This window comes from Acanthochromis polyacanthus, chromosome 2, assembly GCF_021347895.1.
Source record: "Acanthochromis polyacanthus isolate Apoly-LR-REF ecotype Palm Island chromosome 2, KAUST_Apoly_ChrSc, whole genome shotgun sequence".
In the NCBI taxonomy this organism is placed as follows: domain Eukaryota; kingdom Metazoa; phylum Chordata; class Actinopteri; family Pomacentridae; genus Acanthochromis; species Acanthochromis polyacanthus.
Window position 1 is genome coordinate 12895876 of NC_067114.1, and position 14109 is coordinate 12909984.

A 14109-nucleotide genomic window follows, 5' to 3' on the forward strand; every position below is an offset into this window, starting at 1 on the left:
TACTTTTACAATATAGTCTTTATTATCCAAACATATGCTGGCCTCTTATTGTTAGTTGCAGTCTGATATGTATCATAACAGAAAAGGCACATCATAAAGCTTTTTCAAACACAGTTGTGGCAGTACAGACAACCGCTGGATAATACTTGTGCCCATGGCTCAGGAATGGCAGTCACCTTGTTAAAGTTAATGTCTTTAAAGTGATTGAACAGCTTTATCATCAGTACAGAACTTCACCATATTATCACATTACCCTGTCGCCAGTTTAAAGAGATTGAGTCCCACCACCAGTATCAGATAGTAGGCTGTTCACAAAGGCACAAAGCATGTTAATAAATATTATGTACACAATATGACAATAACAAAATACAGTTCATTTCATTTGTACAGAACAAATATAAAATGATAGCAAAATACACACAGTAACCATTTCAATCTTCATATAGGACTAAATGCTTAGAGCTCCGTGAGCGACATTACAAGGCTACATTCACTGTAAACAAACAAAATATAGCTCTTCAATACATTATTTTAAAAAAGATTTTTACAGAGTATGAGATTATTTACACCTAACACCTATTATTATTATTATTATTATTATTATTATTATTATTATTATTATTATTATCACTATTACGAGAGCTATGTGCAAACATAGGCTGACTTTCTACATCTTCATTCTTTACCACAAGTGGCTGAAAAATTGCTAATATGGAGCTAATATGGATGTGTCACTGTTAAAATATTTATTTCTGAGTAACAGAGTTTAAAAAAGATAATCAGGAGTAAAACTTGGACTAAAGCCAACTGAGTTTTAAATAAATATTTAAGATTTTTGGTAATTGTAGTTATTTGTTTTCTTGCCAAGACATAGGAGAGAGGATTGATGCCATTCTCAAGTTTTAGCTGCATATTTACTTCAGAGTGCATATTAGCTTAATGCTAAGCTAAATGTAGTTGCATATAGCTTAGCTTAGCATAATGACTAGAAAAATCGGGGGATATAATTAGTCTGTTTTGTCCAAATGAAGCAAAATCTGCCGACTAGGAGTTTTAAAGCTCTTAATTAACTCATTTTGTAGTCTGTATGAAAACATATTAAGACGTAACTTTATGATTTGTAATGTACTATTACTTGACTTGGAGCTGTAAGTCCAATCTGATTTCCTGACTTTTGCTTTCATAACCTCCATATTTGTGGCAAAGTGCTGCTTCTAAATGTCTCTTTGAGGTTTAGAGGTAAAACTAGGCCTGTTTTGCTGCTTTTCTTGCACAGAATGGTCTGACTACACTTCCTGTTATTCTGCAATAAAGGAAAAAAAAACTATTTGGTTTCTTTGTAGTTCTTTGAATCAATCAGAGTCACCTGGCAGGCCTGCATTACTACACGATCTAAGTCCCTGGCAAAACCTGAAGGGAATTTTGAAAGTGGTAATGTGTAGATTATTCCCATAAAATGTGCTAAGCTAAGCTAACCAGCTGCCAGTTGTGGGTTCAGAAATGAGAGTGCCATCAATCTTCTTATTCAAGTCTTGGCTTGTAAATTTCCCAACAAGTCAAACTATTACATCAAGATTACTCTATATTTATCTTAGCTGTTATTTCCATAAGTTTCATGAATGGTGTATAAACTCCAGGCGTTCTTGATCTCGGTTGAAAAGTGGAAGGAGATAAAGCTGGCTCCTCTGAACTTGATCGTGCGTCTGAGTCTGTTCCTGCGTCCACCTCATCTCTCCCGGACTGAACCAGACTCGCTGCCGGAGGTTGGGATTCAGATGTTTGGTTGTGGGAGAACGTCTCAGCCGGCAACGTGGGGTGGGACTGCAGGAAGCGACTGTATTCGACAGGAGTGTACCTCAGTAAACTGTACTCAAGCCTGCTGGACGGAGGGTTGTTAGTCTTGAACGTCCTCGGCTGGCTGGGCGTTGTTAGGTAGTGAGATGGATGTTTAATGGTAGAATACGAAAGTGAAGATGAAGATGAGGGCTGAAAGGGGGAATGCCTTTGTATGGGAGATAAGGGTTGAGTAGGAGATAAGGGTTGAGTAGGAGATAGAGGTTGAGTAGGTGATGATGGTTGAGTGGGAGACGATGGTTGTATGGGTGATAGAGGTTGAGTGGATGATGCAGTCCTCATTGGTGAGGTAGGCTGAACAGGTGGAGGAAGTTGCATTGAATGGAGATGAGTTGTTGAGAGTGTTCAGGTTCAACATCATGCCTCTGAGCTTCACGTCTGCAGATGCACAGTCAGACACCACAGTGAGAAACCACCTCAAAAGTGAAGCGCCAACTAAAACCCGATGCCGCTAAAGACGTTTCCTACCTGGGGAGCAGATCACAGCCTACTCCGATCTCTCTGGTTTCCAAAACCTCTCGCGGGTTATTCTGTATGGACATAAAATACTTCAGCTTGTCTTCTAATTCATTATTCTAGGAAAAGGAAAAGAGGAAACAACAGTGTCAGGTCAGATTCATGCAAAGAAGCGCTATCACTTTACACGAGAAAGTGACTTAATAGGTGCAGCGACACAAGGAAACCACACAGATGCTGCTGAAAGTTCAGGATATCCTGCGCTCATTAGCCCAGTGAATCATCTGTAGACATGCAGTAGAATACCACACCACGCCCTAATTAAGACACACAGTAAACACACAACTAAGTATTGTCTTACCTCGCACTCCACTATGGCAATTCTGTCCAGAAGCTCTGAGATGAACATATCCTTCTGAGCGACCTGAGCTCGTAGCGTTTCAACCTTCACACAATGAACAACATTTCATTCAAAACAATTATTATTTACTTATTTTTTAAAGTTATTTTTTGTGTTTTTATTGTATAGGACAGTGGAGAGAGAGAGATAGGAAATGTGGGGAGAAGAGTGGGGGAAGGACATGCAGCAAATGGCCGTGGGTCGGACTCAAACTCATGACTCCTGCGTTGGGGACTACAGCCCAGATGAGCTACTGGGGCGCCAATTCAAAACAATCACTGTACATTTTTATCAGACCTCTTCTGTGTTGAATTTATTCTGCTATATTTTGTGGGTTAGCTGTATACAGATTGATACTGGTAATGACCTATTGGTGTTAATAACAGGGAAAATGGTAATGTAAGCAAGCACATTTTAACACAAACAGAAGTCATTGTGTTGATTAATTTCACATACATGTATGTGCTGATCTGCTGTGTACTGCCTTAAAAACCTTTAATCCTTTAAGATTTATTGCTTTGAAGTATACTAATTAAACACAGTCTGTACTAAGCAATAATTTTCTCGATACAAAACCTGAAAAAGTATTCATTTAAGATTAATAATGCCATTTAATCATTAACCCTTCGTATTTAAGTTATGAATATCCACCAGAACCACTAGGCCTTCATGACACCCTACCCTTTATTGACTCTAGGTTGGATGAAGTTTTATACGCCCGTGTGCTGGATTCTTCCATACTCTGGATGTCAAACAAACATCTATTTCAGCTGATGTAAACACGTCAGACACTCCCTTTAATAAAACACAGGTATAACAGAATAGCTGAACACACATAGATCAATCCACCCACCTCCTCGATCATTCCTTTGACTTTCCTCTGCTGGCAGAACACCATGTCGTTCAAGTGTTTGATTCTCTCACGGAGATCTACGGCTTCACCCTGCAGCTCTTTGGACCTAAAAAAAACAGCATTTACTCCCACATATAAACTTAAAATACAGAAAGAAAGATCCTGCCTGACTGATCTGAGTGGTTACTCAATTGCTTTTAAAGTAGAAGAATGAAAGATTGTGCTTGAAATGAATGCAGTAGCAGTTTGCCAAAACAATTCCAACTCAAACACTGAAAATTTCTTCAAACTAAACCCCACAACAACCATCTGCTGGTGAGGAAAGGGTGCTATAACTGAAAGTGAAGGAAAAAGACAGTAAATTAACCTTTTCTAGAACATAATTTGTACCTTTTGGCTACGGTTGAATCGGTTTTGTCTTGCAATTCCATCAGCCGGAGACGCTGTTCACATTCCTGCAGCTTCTTCTGGAATTGATCCTTCTCCTGTACGGATTAGATTGTACCTTTTCTGTTTTGCTTTGACACAACACTCAAATAAAAATCATGGTCCTCAAATTAGTGTGAAACTCTCAGAACTATGCTTATTGTCTCACAGCAGTATATTTCATTCTGTGTTTTTCAGATGGCAGTCAAATGTACAAGGGAACAAACTCAGCCGGCCCAAGGAGATAGTCTTGAGGATCAACCTGAATTTCACTACTTTTCTTTTATAAAACAGATATACTGTCACAACCCTTCCTAAACCTTCAACATCATTTGTCATACACATTTACCATTCATACACAGTTGTGAACAAACAACAAAAGTTTACATACATTTGTAAAGACTATATATACCATGGCAGGGTTTCCAGTGACTCCAGTAACCTCCTCTATAATTGGATAATGGAAACACGTGTCTTCATCATGAAAACAATCACCCATTTTGGTATTTTCATGGATTTATTACAGGTTTCTGAAATAATGAGATCAAAAATATACATAATATACAATTATCAGTTTTGATGATGTCAAAAGTCGTGTTAATCAAATTTTCTTAGGGGCCTCTTAACTTTTGAGTGATTCCAATTTACTACAGTTGCTGACTCTTCTGAGCCACTTTAATTAGAGCAAATGTGCTGCACTCATCAGATTCAGTCACAAACACTACAATAGAGAAGTCTGAGGAGCTCGGCACAGATCAGAAAAGTGATTAGTGATCAGTTATTTGCATACTATAGCTGTGTTACTGCCACAATCAGGAAGAAAATACAAGCCATCGCCTGGTGTCAGTGTCCACAGTAAAACGTGTTTTCACCATGAGCTGAGAGGCTGCCGTGCTAAGAGGAAACCCTTTCTCTAGAAGTGCAACCTGACAGTTTGACTGAAGTTTCAAGCTTCATTTTGCAAGAACTTCTGGAGGAATTTTCTGTCATCACAAACAAACATTTATTTATTTGGCCACTATTATTAGAAATATGTTTGGAGAGAGGGTGAAGCCCTTAACCCAAAGATCACCAAACCTCCTGCCAAGCATGGTGGTGGCACTATAATGCTCTGGGACTGTTTTGCTGCCAGTGGGACTGGTGCTTCACACAAAGTACACTGAACATTGAAGAAGGAGGATTACCTCCACATTCTTCATGAAAACCTAAAATTATCAGCCAGAACTTTGGATACTGGATGCAGTTGTGTGTTCCAGCAAGATAATGACCCTAAACATACATCAAAAGTGGTAAAGAAATGGCTAAATCAGGTCAGAATTAAGGTTTTAGAGTGGTCTCCCCAAAGTCCTGGCTTAAATCTCATTAAGGACTTTTGGACTGTGATGAAGAAACAAGTCTGGGTTAAAAGACAACAGATTTAGTTGAACTTCACCAGTCTGTCAAGAAGAGTTGTATAAGATAGAGGTACAAGATACAACCAGAAACTTGTCAGAGGCTTGTGGACAGCTGCCAAACGATTTTGGCATGTTTCCAGAAGACCTATAATAAATTTACGACATGAGTTTTTTGTTGACAAAGACACGTGTGTTTCAATTATTCTATCACAGAAGCTTAAGAGCTAAAGGAATCATTGGAAACTAAATTGCCACCATACATATGGACTTTGAAAGAAATGCAATGTACATCAGTGGACACAGTGAGAGTTTGACATTGACGAAAATACAGAGAGATGCATGAGGTATACCTTTTCCATACAGTCGAGAAGACGCTCCACTTCGATGATCCTTTGGTCTCTCTCAGCGATCTTGGCTTCTGCGATCTTGATGTTTCTCTCTGCTTCCTCCAGTCGTCTGATATACTCATCGAGTTGGGCCTGTGTGAACGGAATCACCTCAGCTATTCTCCTCTGGGTTTACATTTGACCTGCTTTTACATCACAGTGTTGTCTTGTCAATAAGTTATCATTTGTAGTTGAATTAGCACTTTTTGGAAAATGGGTTAAAATCATCATTTCAGAAACATCTGAAGAGTTTCACGTAGTCATCGTACGTCTATCCAGTTCTGGAACATGAGCTTAAGTTTCTATTGTCATTGGAAACAATATGTGATGTATTCTGTGAATAAGGAGTAAAGAATGCAGACCTGTAGGTTTTCAATCTCCTCCCTGTGTTTCCTTTGTTCCTCCTGCAGCTTTTCCTCATACTCTCTCTGTAGTTTTGCTGAGAGCTCGTGCAGCACCTGGTTGTTGGCCTCCCGCGAAGACTCCACCTGGACAACACAGCACAGCAAAAATTACAACTGCACTCAGCTGATTATTCCATATTGACACCAGGATAGAAGATGCAGATGCAGCTGATGTGTTTATGCACTGCAGAGAGATGATATGTGAGCAAAATCGCCACATACAAACTTAATTTAGTATTTCTCAGACGCCACAGTTCTTTCAATGTGGGCCTATATGTACTTTAATGAGAAATTATCATTTATCATCACATAAAGGAGGACAGGGGATGATTTGTCAGAACTTTTTGGACTGTTCTGGCGATCAGCAAAGTTGGACTTTTACTTGTGAGTTTAGTATGAACAGCTACAGAGGCAGAAAAACAAATTTATCACATACACATACAATAACAGATACAATACAATAACAGATTCTACATGAAGCGTTTCTTTATATTTTTGCATGTCTTTTCTCTCACTAACAGTTTTGCACCAGAATTAACATCCCCATGATCGCTGTCTCTTTGAGTCTGTAGGAGCAGACCCCACCACTGTGATGTTCTGAAACATGTGAATGCATGTGGTTGTATGTAAATGTACAGTCACACAGACGGCGTTTATAAATATTTGCATTTGATTACCTGAAGTCTCAAAGTCTGGTTCTCAGCCTGTGCTGCAGCCAGCTCCCGCTCCTTGTCTCTGAGTTTTTCTTGTGTTTTCTCACAGGTGCTCCGCAAACTCTTCACCTCCTCTCTCATGCTCACTCTGTTCTGACAGTTCTCCAAAAGGGATTTCTGCAAAGAAAACTTCTTTTACTTCTCAACCCTTTTCAGCAAGAACAAGCAGCTGTCACATAAACAGTCTTCACATGTTCAGTGGCATTGATTTGTTACCTGCAGGTCGATGTTAGCAGATACGAGGGAGCTGTTCATCTGATCAAAGCTCTCCATGGCTGTCGTCCGGATCTTCACCTCTGACTCCAGACTCCTCCGGTGTGAGTTGGCAGCCTGCAGAAACACATGGTACACTGTGTTTTCAGATTTATTCACCGCTTCACAGCTTGGAGTGTGATGAGGGGTTTCTGAGCATCCACTCATATGGTATTACATAATTCATTACCCTGATTTCCTGTGAAAGCTTCTCCATTGATTGCTGCATTCCTCCAAACTGGCCGTACATCCGCTCCCTCACCTTCTCCAGAGAGTCTCTCACCTGGAAGCACAACATGTAGACATGATCAACACAGAAACCCACACAGCCTTGAACGTGATGTTTAAACAATGATCGGCTTGAACTTGGCTGCTGGCTGTGTTGTTCTCCACTCACCGCTCTGATGTATCTCATCTCATCCTGAAGGTGACTGACAGTCCACTCGCGCGCCATCACTTCCTGCTGTCTGTCCGAGCCCGTCCTCTGCACCACACCGAACACTTTGGGCCCATGATGCTGCAGCGAGGTCTCTGGCACCCCATTGGTCATGTCTCTGAGGTGCTGAGGGAGACAGGATCGCGCCGGTCAGGTTTCTGTAGCCTCCCTCTGCTGAGGCTGACTTATTCGGTCTTTCTGTTTGTGTATTTGCGTGCACACTTGCAGGCCCGTCACATTGTGTTTGTGTATGGATGCACATGCCTACATATGTACTCCTGATCAGGTATTTCCAGCACCGCTGCTGCTGAGCACTGGAAACAGGAGGTCAAAACAGAATGGACAGCTGAGAAAGGTGCAGAGTACATTGAAGGTGTCGAGTTTCTGCAACCCAGTACATGAGCTGCTGCCATTTCTGCCCATTGTGTCTCTAACAGCTGATGAAAACAGATGCACACCAGCACAGAGGCAGTGTGGCAATAACACATAATACAGATACATGATAGAACCATAAATGATAGAACTTCAAAAAAAGAGATTAAGTTTCTATAAATATTTCAGAGGCAAGTGGTTTGTGTGGAAATTAGAAAGAGTGAGTTTATTCTAGAGTAGCAGGTGATGCTTATTGCCATTATCAATTATTCAGCATTTTTAAATCTTGATTAATCGATCAAAAATACTCATCATAAGCACACGCTAACTTATTCATAGATTTAGCAGTCGAAAACCTGACAATATATGGATTTTTTCATCATAAAAGACAATAAATTTTCACATGTGCAGAGCTGAAGCCAGATCATTTTTAACTAATCAACTAATTGATTAAAAAATTCAGGGTATAATCATCCATGATCAGTCACATGGCACAAATGAAAACTGTTTCTGAACTTGAAACTTAATCAGACACACTTGAGACATGGAATCGGTTACAGTCGGCTGCAGGCGTTTGTTCATGCTGAATGTCTGTGAATACATTATTGATGACAGCCTCAGCGTGTATGCACACAAACAGGTTTTACATCGGGACGTCAGAGACACAGATGCTGCAGCAGTGGCAGCGTATGCGTTGTAACACTGTGCCTATTACTCATGTAGTGGATGTGGCTGTCTACCTGCTGAGGCGACTCCCTGCCAGCTGGCCTCTCTCTTTGGATCAGCCCGTTCTTCTTCTTCCAGGCCCCGTTGACATCTTTCTCTTTCTCAGCCTGCTGATAAGAGAGAAAAACAAAACAAAACAAAAAAAAACAATACTCAAGGTTGCTGTTGTAGATTATTTACCTCATACCAGGTGTGAACACTTCGGAGTTGAAAAATGCTCAAAATAAGGGTCATTACTTTGTGCAAACATTCCACTGCAGCTTCTAATTGCAGATTTTCTGTTGTAATAATACACTCTGGACTGTCATTGCAGAGAAAATGGTGCTTTTTCGCGAAGAATGCAAGCAAACGAACTCTCGAATTGGTTTTCAAATTATACTTATGTGAATACCAGAGTAGCACCATAATGCCTGAAGACTTGATAATTATCATTTGAAAAATAATCCCTTTTTCCACCACTGAGTGTCTGTTGACAGACAGACTGACAGACAGACTTCACTGTCTGTCCCAAACGGTGACAGAAATTCTTCTTTGACAAGGCTCCAACAATAGAAATACAACACATAAAAACACACTTAAAACACAAGTTCACAAAGTACACGTCTAAAAGAAATGTAAATAAAGGTAAATAAATAACTATATATGTATTGTTCAGTGTCTTATTTTATTTTGTTCAGGGTGGTTATTGCATAAATAAAGCCAAGCAATTTACTTTTCCATTTTGAAAAGGTTCTCTAAAGATGACAGAAAACAAGGATACGGTCTGAGCATTGATCTTAACAGTGAGGAGATGTTGTTACAGTTAGAGATAGATAGATAGACAGACTTCTGCCATCGTTTGAGAGCCTCTGCTCATACTAAATATTCCAAACCTTCTACCCCAGAAACAGGCGTCAGTCTCCACATCTCCCAGAGATAAGAGTGAGGAGGAGCTGCAACAAAGACGCCACTGTTGTCTCGTGGACAGAGCCGAGCCTCACATTTCTGCGCCGCTTAATCTACAGAAGACGTGCTGCTGAGAAATGGTGAAGGCCCACTAATAGGCGGATGTGAATTCCAGCAGATGGGATGGAAGAAGAAGAGCCATCTTTATGTTTTAACAACAGTGCAGCTCGCCTCTCCATGTGCCGCCCATCCAGCTTTTGTATTTTACAATGCCATTATTTGACCACGCTGGTGGACAGTGTTTACCTGACATGTAGCTCAAACAGCAGCCATGTAATTATTGTGGAAGAAGCATGCTGTGTGTCTTTTGTTTAGCAGCCTTGAGGAGCCTGGAGTGCTTGTTCTACCTGGATTATGTAAACAAATAAAAGTGCTTAAAGGCGCCCCTGTGAAATAACCATACGTTGGTAGTTTGTCAAACATCTTGCTGTGTCATTTGCAGCACATGAACTGTCCGCTCTGTGAGAAGCTCGACTGATTGGATTCACACAAACAGGAGCACTTCATTTAAAGCTACACAATGATCCTCGTATGTAGCTCATAGCACTGAATCATGTTCACTTTGAGGCCACTTTGAGCCATTATGGAGCTGAAATCCAATGCTGCAGGTGTACAGAGATCTTTAAGCAGGAAATGTGTGTGTGTGTGTGTGTGTGTGTGTGTCATGGTGCAGATGTATTACATCTCATCTAGGCCATAGTGACTGGTTGGATTGTGTCTACGATGTGTCAGGTTGCAGGACACACCCTTTTTAATTTTATGGTCAAGAATTACTGAACTCTGGGTATCACTGATGGAATATATTTCAGTCATTTCCTTCCTTCTTGATTACTTCAAGTTGTTCCTTTATCGCTAGCTGAGTGACTGTCCCTTAAGATTACATCTAAGATTGAAAACTGAGCAACCTGAGGGAGAATTTGTCTAAAAAGAACCGTTTGATTGAGCCTGTTTGACCCTGTGTCACAGTAGAAAACAGGGCAGGTTTTTACAGCTGAGCTACAGTAATTACAGCAGCGCCTGCAGAGTCCTCAGTGGTGAATACAGAATGAGCAGATGATGAGGACATGTGAGTTTTTAACCTCTTGAACCCCAAATTTCCCCTTCAGATTCTGCTAACCGGGCCTCAGCATTACGTTATTCTACATGTGTTGCAGTTGCAGTTTGTGATTTTGGACTCAGTCAGACGTATTTTGCAACTTTCTGATCTTATAGCAGCAGCAACATTTTGGAAAATATGCTTATTTCATCTTTTCTGCTAAGAGTTAGATGACAGCGTTGTTTTTTCTTTCATCTATATGAAGATAACGCAAGCAGTAATTGTGCTTAGCTTTGTATATTAAGTGGAAACATTGAAAAACTTGTTAAAACATGCAGTATTACACAGGTAAAACAAACAAGGAATGACATGCTTACACGGGTTTAGCTGCTGGCTGTAGTATCATGTTTACTGTAAATACAGAGACTGATATTCCTCTTATCGTTTCACCCTCAAAAAGAAAGTGAACAAGCAAATGTCCCATAACATTATTATTCCTCTGAGGTTTTATCTTTCTGTTTTGTTCACATTTTATGAACTCTTTACATTTCCTTCCACAACAGGAAGTTGATTGTGTGTAAAAGCTGCTGATGTCTGTCCTGGGACGAAGCGACTTGCAGGAGTTTTGTTCTTTTTCCGAACACACACTGAAGTACACATTACTGAGCACGTGTGTTTCCCGATCAGACTGTCCTCTGTCATCAGTTCCAATAATCAGGGTCACGCCCTCCCAAAGGGAAATACAATCAGAGATTACCTCAGCATGCTATCAGTGGAGAGTGTGGAGGTGTGGTAACGGGACGAACAGCATACTCCCAGAGTGGCCAAGGTTCATGCAAAACACACAGCTATTTAAAAATCTAAAACATTAAGTGAATTTTCAAACTCAGTTCTCACACTCTCACTGTCCAAGCCTGGCATCGGCCTATAAACCAAATCCCGAACACAAACAAAGGCCGGGGCAGAGCCACCTACAGCAAACACCAGCACAGCCTGCAGCGTTCACTCGATCAGAATTCACACGCTCACAACGTGCACTGACAGACGTACAAAGTGGAATTCTGCACTGCAGCAAGCAAATGCCAATTTCATGAGCTGTGTTTGTTCTCGTTACCAGTGTTTGAGTTGATACAGTGCTGTTGTATTTTAAAATATTTTCTGTTCTATGAAACAGATCTACAGTTGGGCTGGAGCTGAGCTTTGAAGTAAATATAAAACAGATGTGCGTGTATTATCACACACACACACACACACACACACACACACACACACACACACACGCACGCCTGTCATGATTGTGTAACTAAACCAGATGATAAAAAACACATAAATCTCAGTGGCTCCACCGTCTTTTTGTAAAGGCTTTTGTATTATGAGATGCTTTAAAGACATCTTTCCACATTATTATTCTTATTTTGAGTGTCTCTGTGCACGTTTATAGCAGCACAGACACAAATTCATTTGGTTTGTTGAGTCAGATAGAGTTCAGTGGGAGGAATTTTATGGTTTGATTTAACTGTATGTATCTAATTAAGTTTGTAATGCAAGACTTAAAGGCAGGATGCAGTTAATTGCGGCATCACTGAGGGAGATATGCGACTTACTGTGGCTGAGTTTGCAGTTTTGGGTTCCTTGTTTCCATTATCTCCTGCATGTAGAGTTAACCTCAGGCGTCGGATGCCCCTCTGAAAAATAAACAGGAAAATAGATGATGTTCTGTAAGCAAATTCATTTTGCATTTTGACAACAAAATGACATCAGAATGTCACTGAAACTGAAGCTTAGAAACATGTTAACAGTCCACCTCTGTGGGTATATTTATGGACAATAGCAACAGAGCTGTAAACAAAGTTTATGTAAATGCTGGTAAACTGTGAAAAGGATGCATCTGTCATAATATTAATACTACAATGGGTGTTCTGTTTGATTCTGTAGCAGACAAAAAAACATATACATCATCAGATATTTTGGAGGATTTTATTTCAAAACAGTGGAAAATAACACTGAATATGTTGTGTCTTTCTGCTTTGGACAACCTTGAGAGTAAATGAAAAGGCCGGTTCGGTACAAAGGCCTGGTTTATCAGAGAGCTGTTCAAATAAACATGACAGTCCTGCCTCCTGCACACTCAGCTCCCATTACAAGCCTGTAGAAGTGAGCACATTCACACATCCTATAATAAACACAAAGTCCAAGTTTAGCAAACATGTTTGCTGGGAAAATGTGAGAGAAAGGTGTCTCACTGCTCTGAGGCGAGAAACAAGAGGCTGCAGAGTTAAAAGCAACAGGACAAACAGAGGAGGGAGGGAAACAGCAGTGGACTGTTAGCAAAACACAGAGGAGAAGGCAGAGAAAGGGGGAGACAGAGGGAGAGAGTCCTGACTTCTGTGGGACTTCTTACCTCACTTGAAGACCCTGGAGAGTCCTCTGTTGTGGTGGTTGTGGTGGTGGAAACAGTTCGTCCTGAACCGTAGCGAAGCATGTCTCCTCTTCTGTCCACTCCTCGCTTCTCTTCCTCTCCCTGTCCGGCCCTCCTCCCTCCACCCTTCCTCTCACTCTCCTTCCTGAGTTCTGCTCAGACTCTCAGAGCAACCATCTGCCCCCAGCTGCAGCCAGGGAAGAGGAGGGAAATTCCACTCTAGTCAAGCCTAGTGGTGGTGTTAGTCCACGGGGGCTCCAAGCTTTCCCCTCAGTCAGTGAAACAACCAGGTGACAGTACAGACCCACACTCAGCAACACAAACACAACTATGCCATTGTCTCAACTCCAGCCTCACTGCTGCTAAATCCACCTGACTGACAGGCTTGCCAGTCACTCAGCGACCTCTCTGAGTCTCTCTCTGTTCCCATCAGACCAGTCGGGCCACATTTCACCTGCTCTGCTGCTCTGCTCCTCCTGCCTGAGAGCAGGACTTTCAGAGGGCGGATCCTCCTACCAGGTGGAGCACTTTTTATTGACAGGAGTGGCTAAGAGGTGGGGCCCACTGCTGTCTTTGTGTAAAATAACACATACAAATTGGAAGTAGTTGAGTATTTTGTTTATTTTTTTGGTACTCTGCAGTGAATTTCAGACAGAAATATGAAGATTTTTTTTAACTGGGTAAGATCAATTGAGAACAATCTCATATTTGCAATGATGACCTGGCAAGAGGCTAAAGCAGGAAGAAAGATAACAACTTTACTCCATTACTCATATCTGAGAGCTGAAGATTTTACATACAGATGATGCAAAATCAGCTTCTAATGTATAAAATCTGCAAAGCATTAGAACAGTACAAATAATATTGCAGCCCTGTCTGAAGTATTTAAAAGAAATTTGACAAACTACAACTATTAGAGTTGTTTTTACATGTTAGAACATCAATATATATTAGAATAAAACCGACACTATAGTGGCCATTCTGTCATATGAGGACTTTTTATATTGTAAGTGTATTTTGTCGTTAGGACTTCTTTA

The 14109-nt window shown here is 40.8% G+C and overlaps 1 protein-coding gene across 4 annotated transcripts; it reads right to left on the minus strand.

Annotated features, from left to right (window-relative positions):
- myzap (myocardial zonula adherens protein) lies at nucleotides 1-13534 on the minus strand. 4 transcript variants are annotated; one of them, XM_051944003.1, is made up of 14 exons: nucleotides 13055-13534; nucleotides 12258-12338; nucleotides 8687-8782; nucleotides 7536-7700; nucleotides 7329-7421; nucleotides 7103-7216; nucleotides 6851-7003; nucleotides 6132-6257; nucleotides 5734-5862; nucleotides 3954-4048; nucleotides 3564-3669; nucleotides 2672-2755; nucleotides 2323-2384; nucleotides 1-1834 (listed from the first exon to the last, which is right to left on the minus strand). In XM_051944003.1, exons 1-14 carry the CDS (start codon nucleotides 13133-13135, stop codon nucleotides 1576-1578), a joined length of 1644 nt encoding a protein of 547 aa, XP_051799963.1. In that variant the 5' UTR covers nucleotides 13136-13534; the 3' UTR covers nucleotides 1-1575. The 4 variants fall into 4 exon arrangements, with proteins under 4 accessions (XP_051799963.1, XP_022068683.1, XP_022068682.2 ...); XM_022212991.2 differs by having other exon boundaries at nucleotides 2323-2429; nucleotides 13055-13533; XM_022212990.2 differs by lacking the exon at nucleotides 1-1834 and adding an exon at nucleotides 1983-2232.
- Nucleotides 13535-14109: the final 575 nt, after the last annotated feature.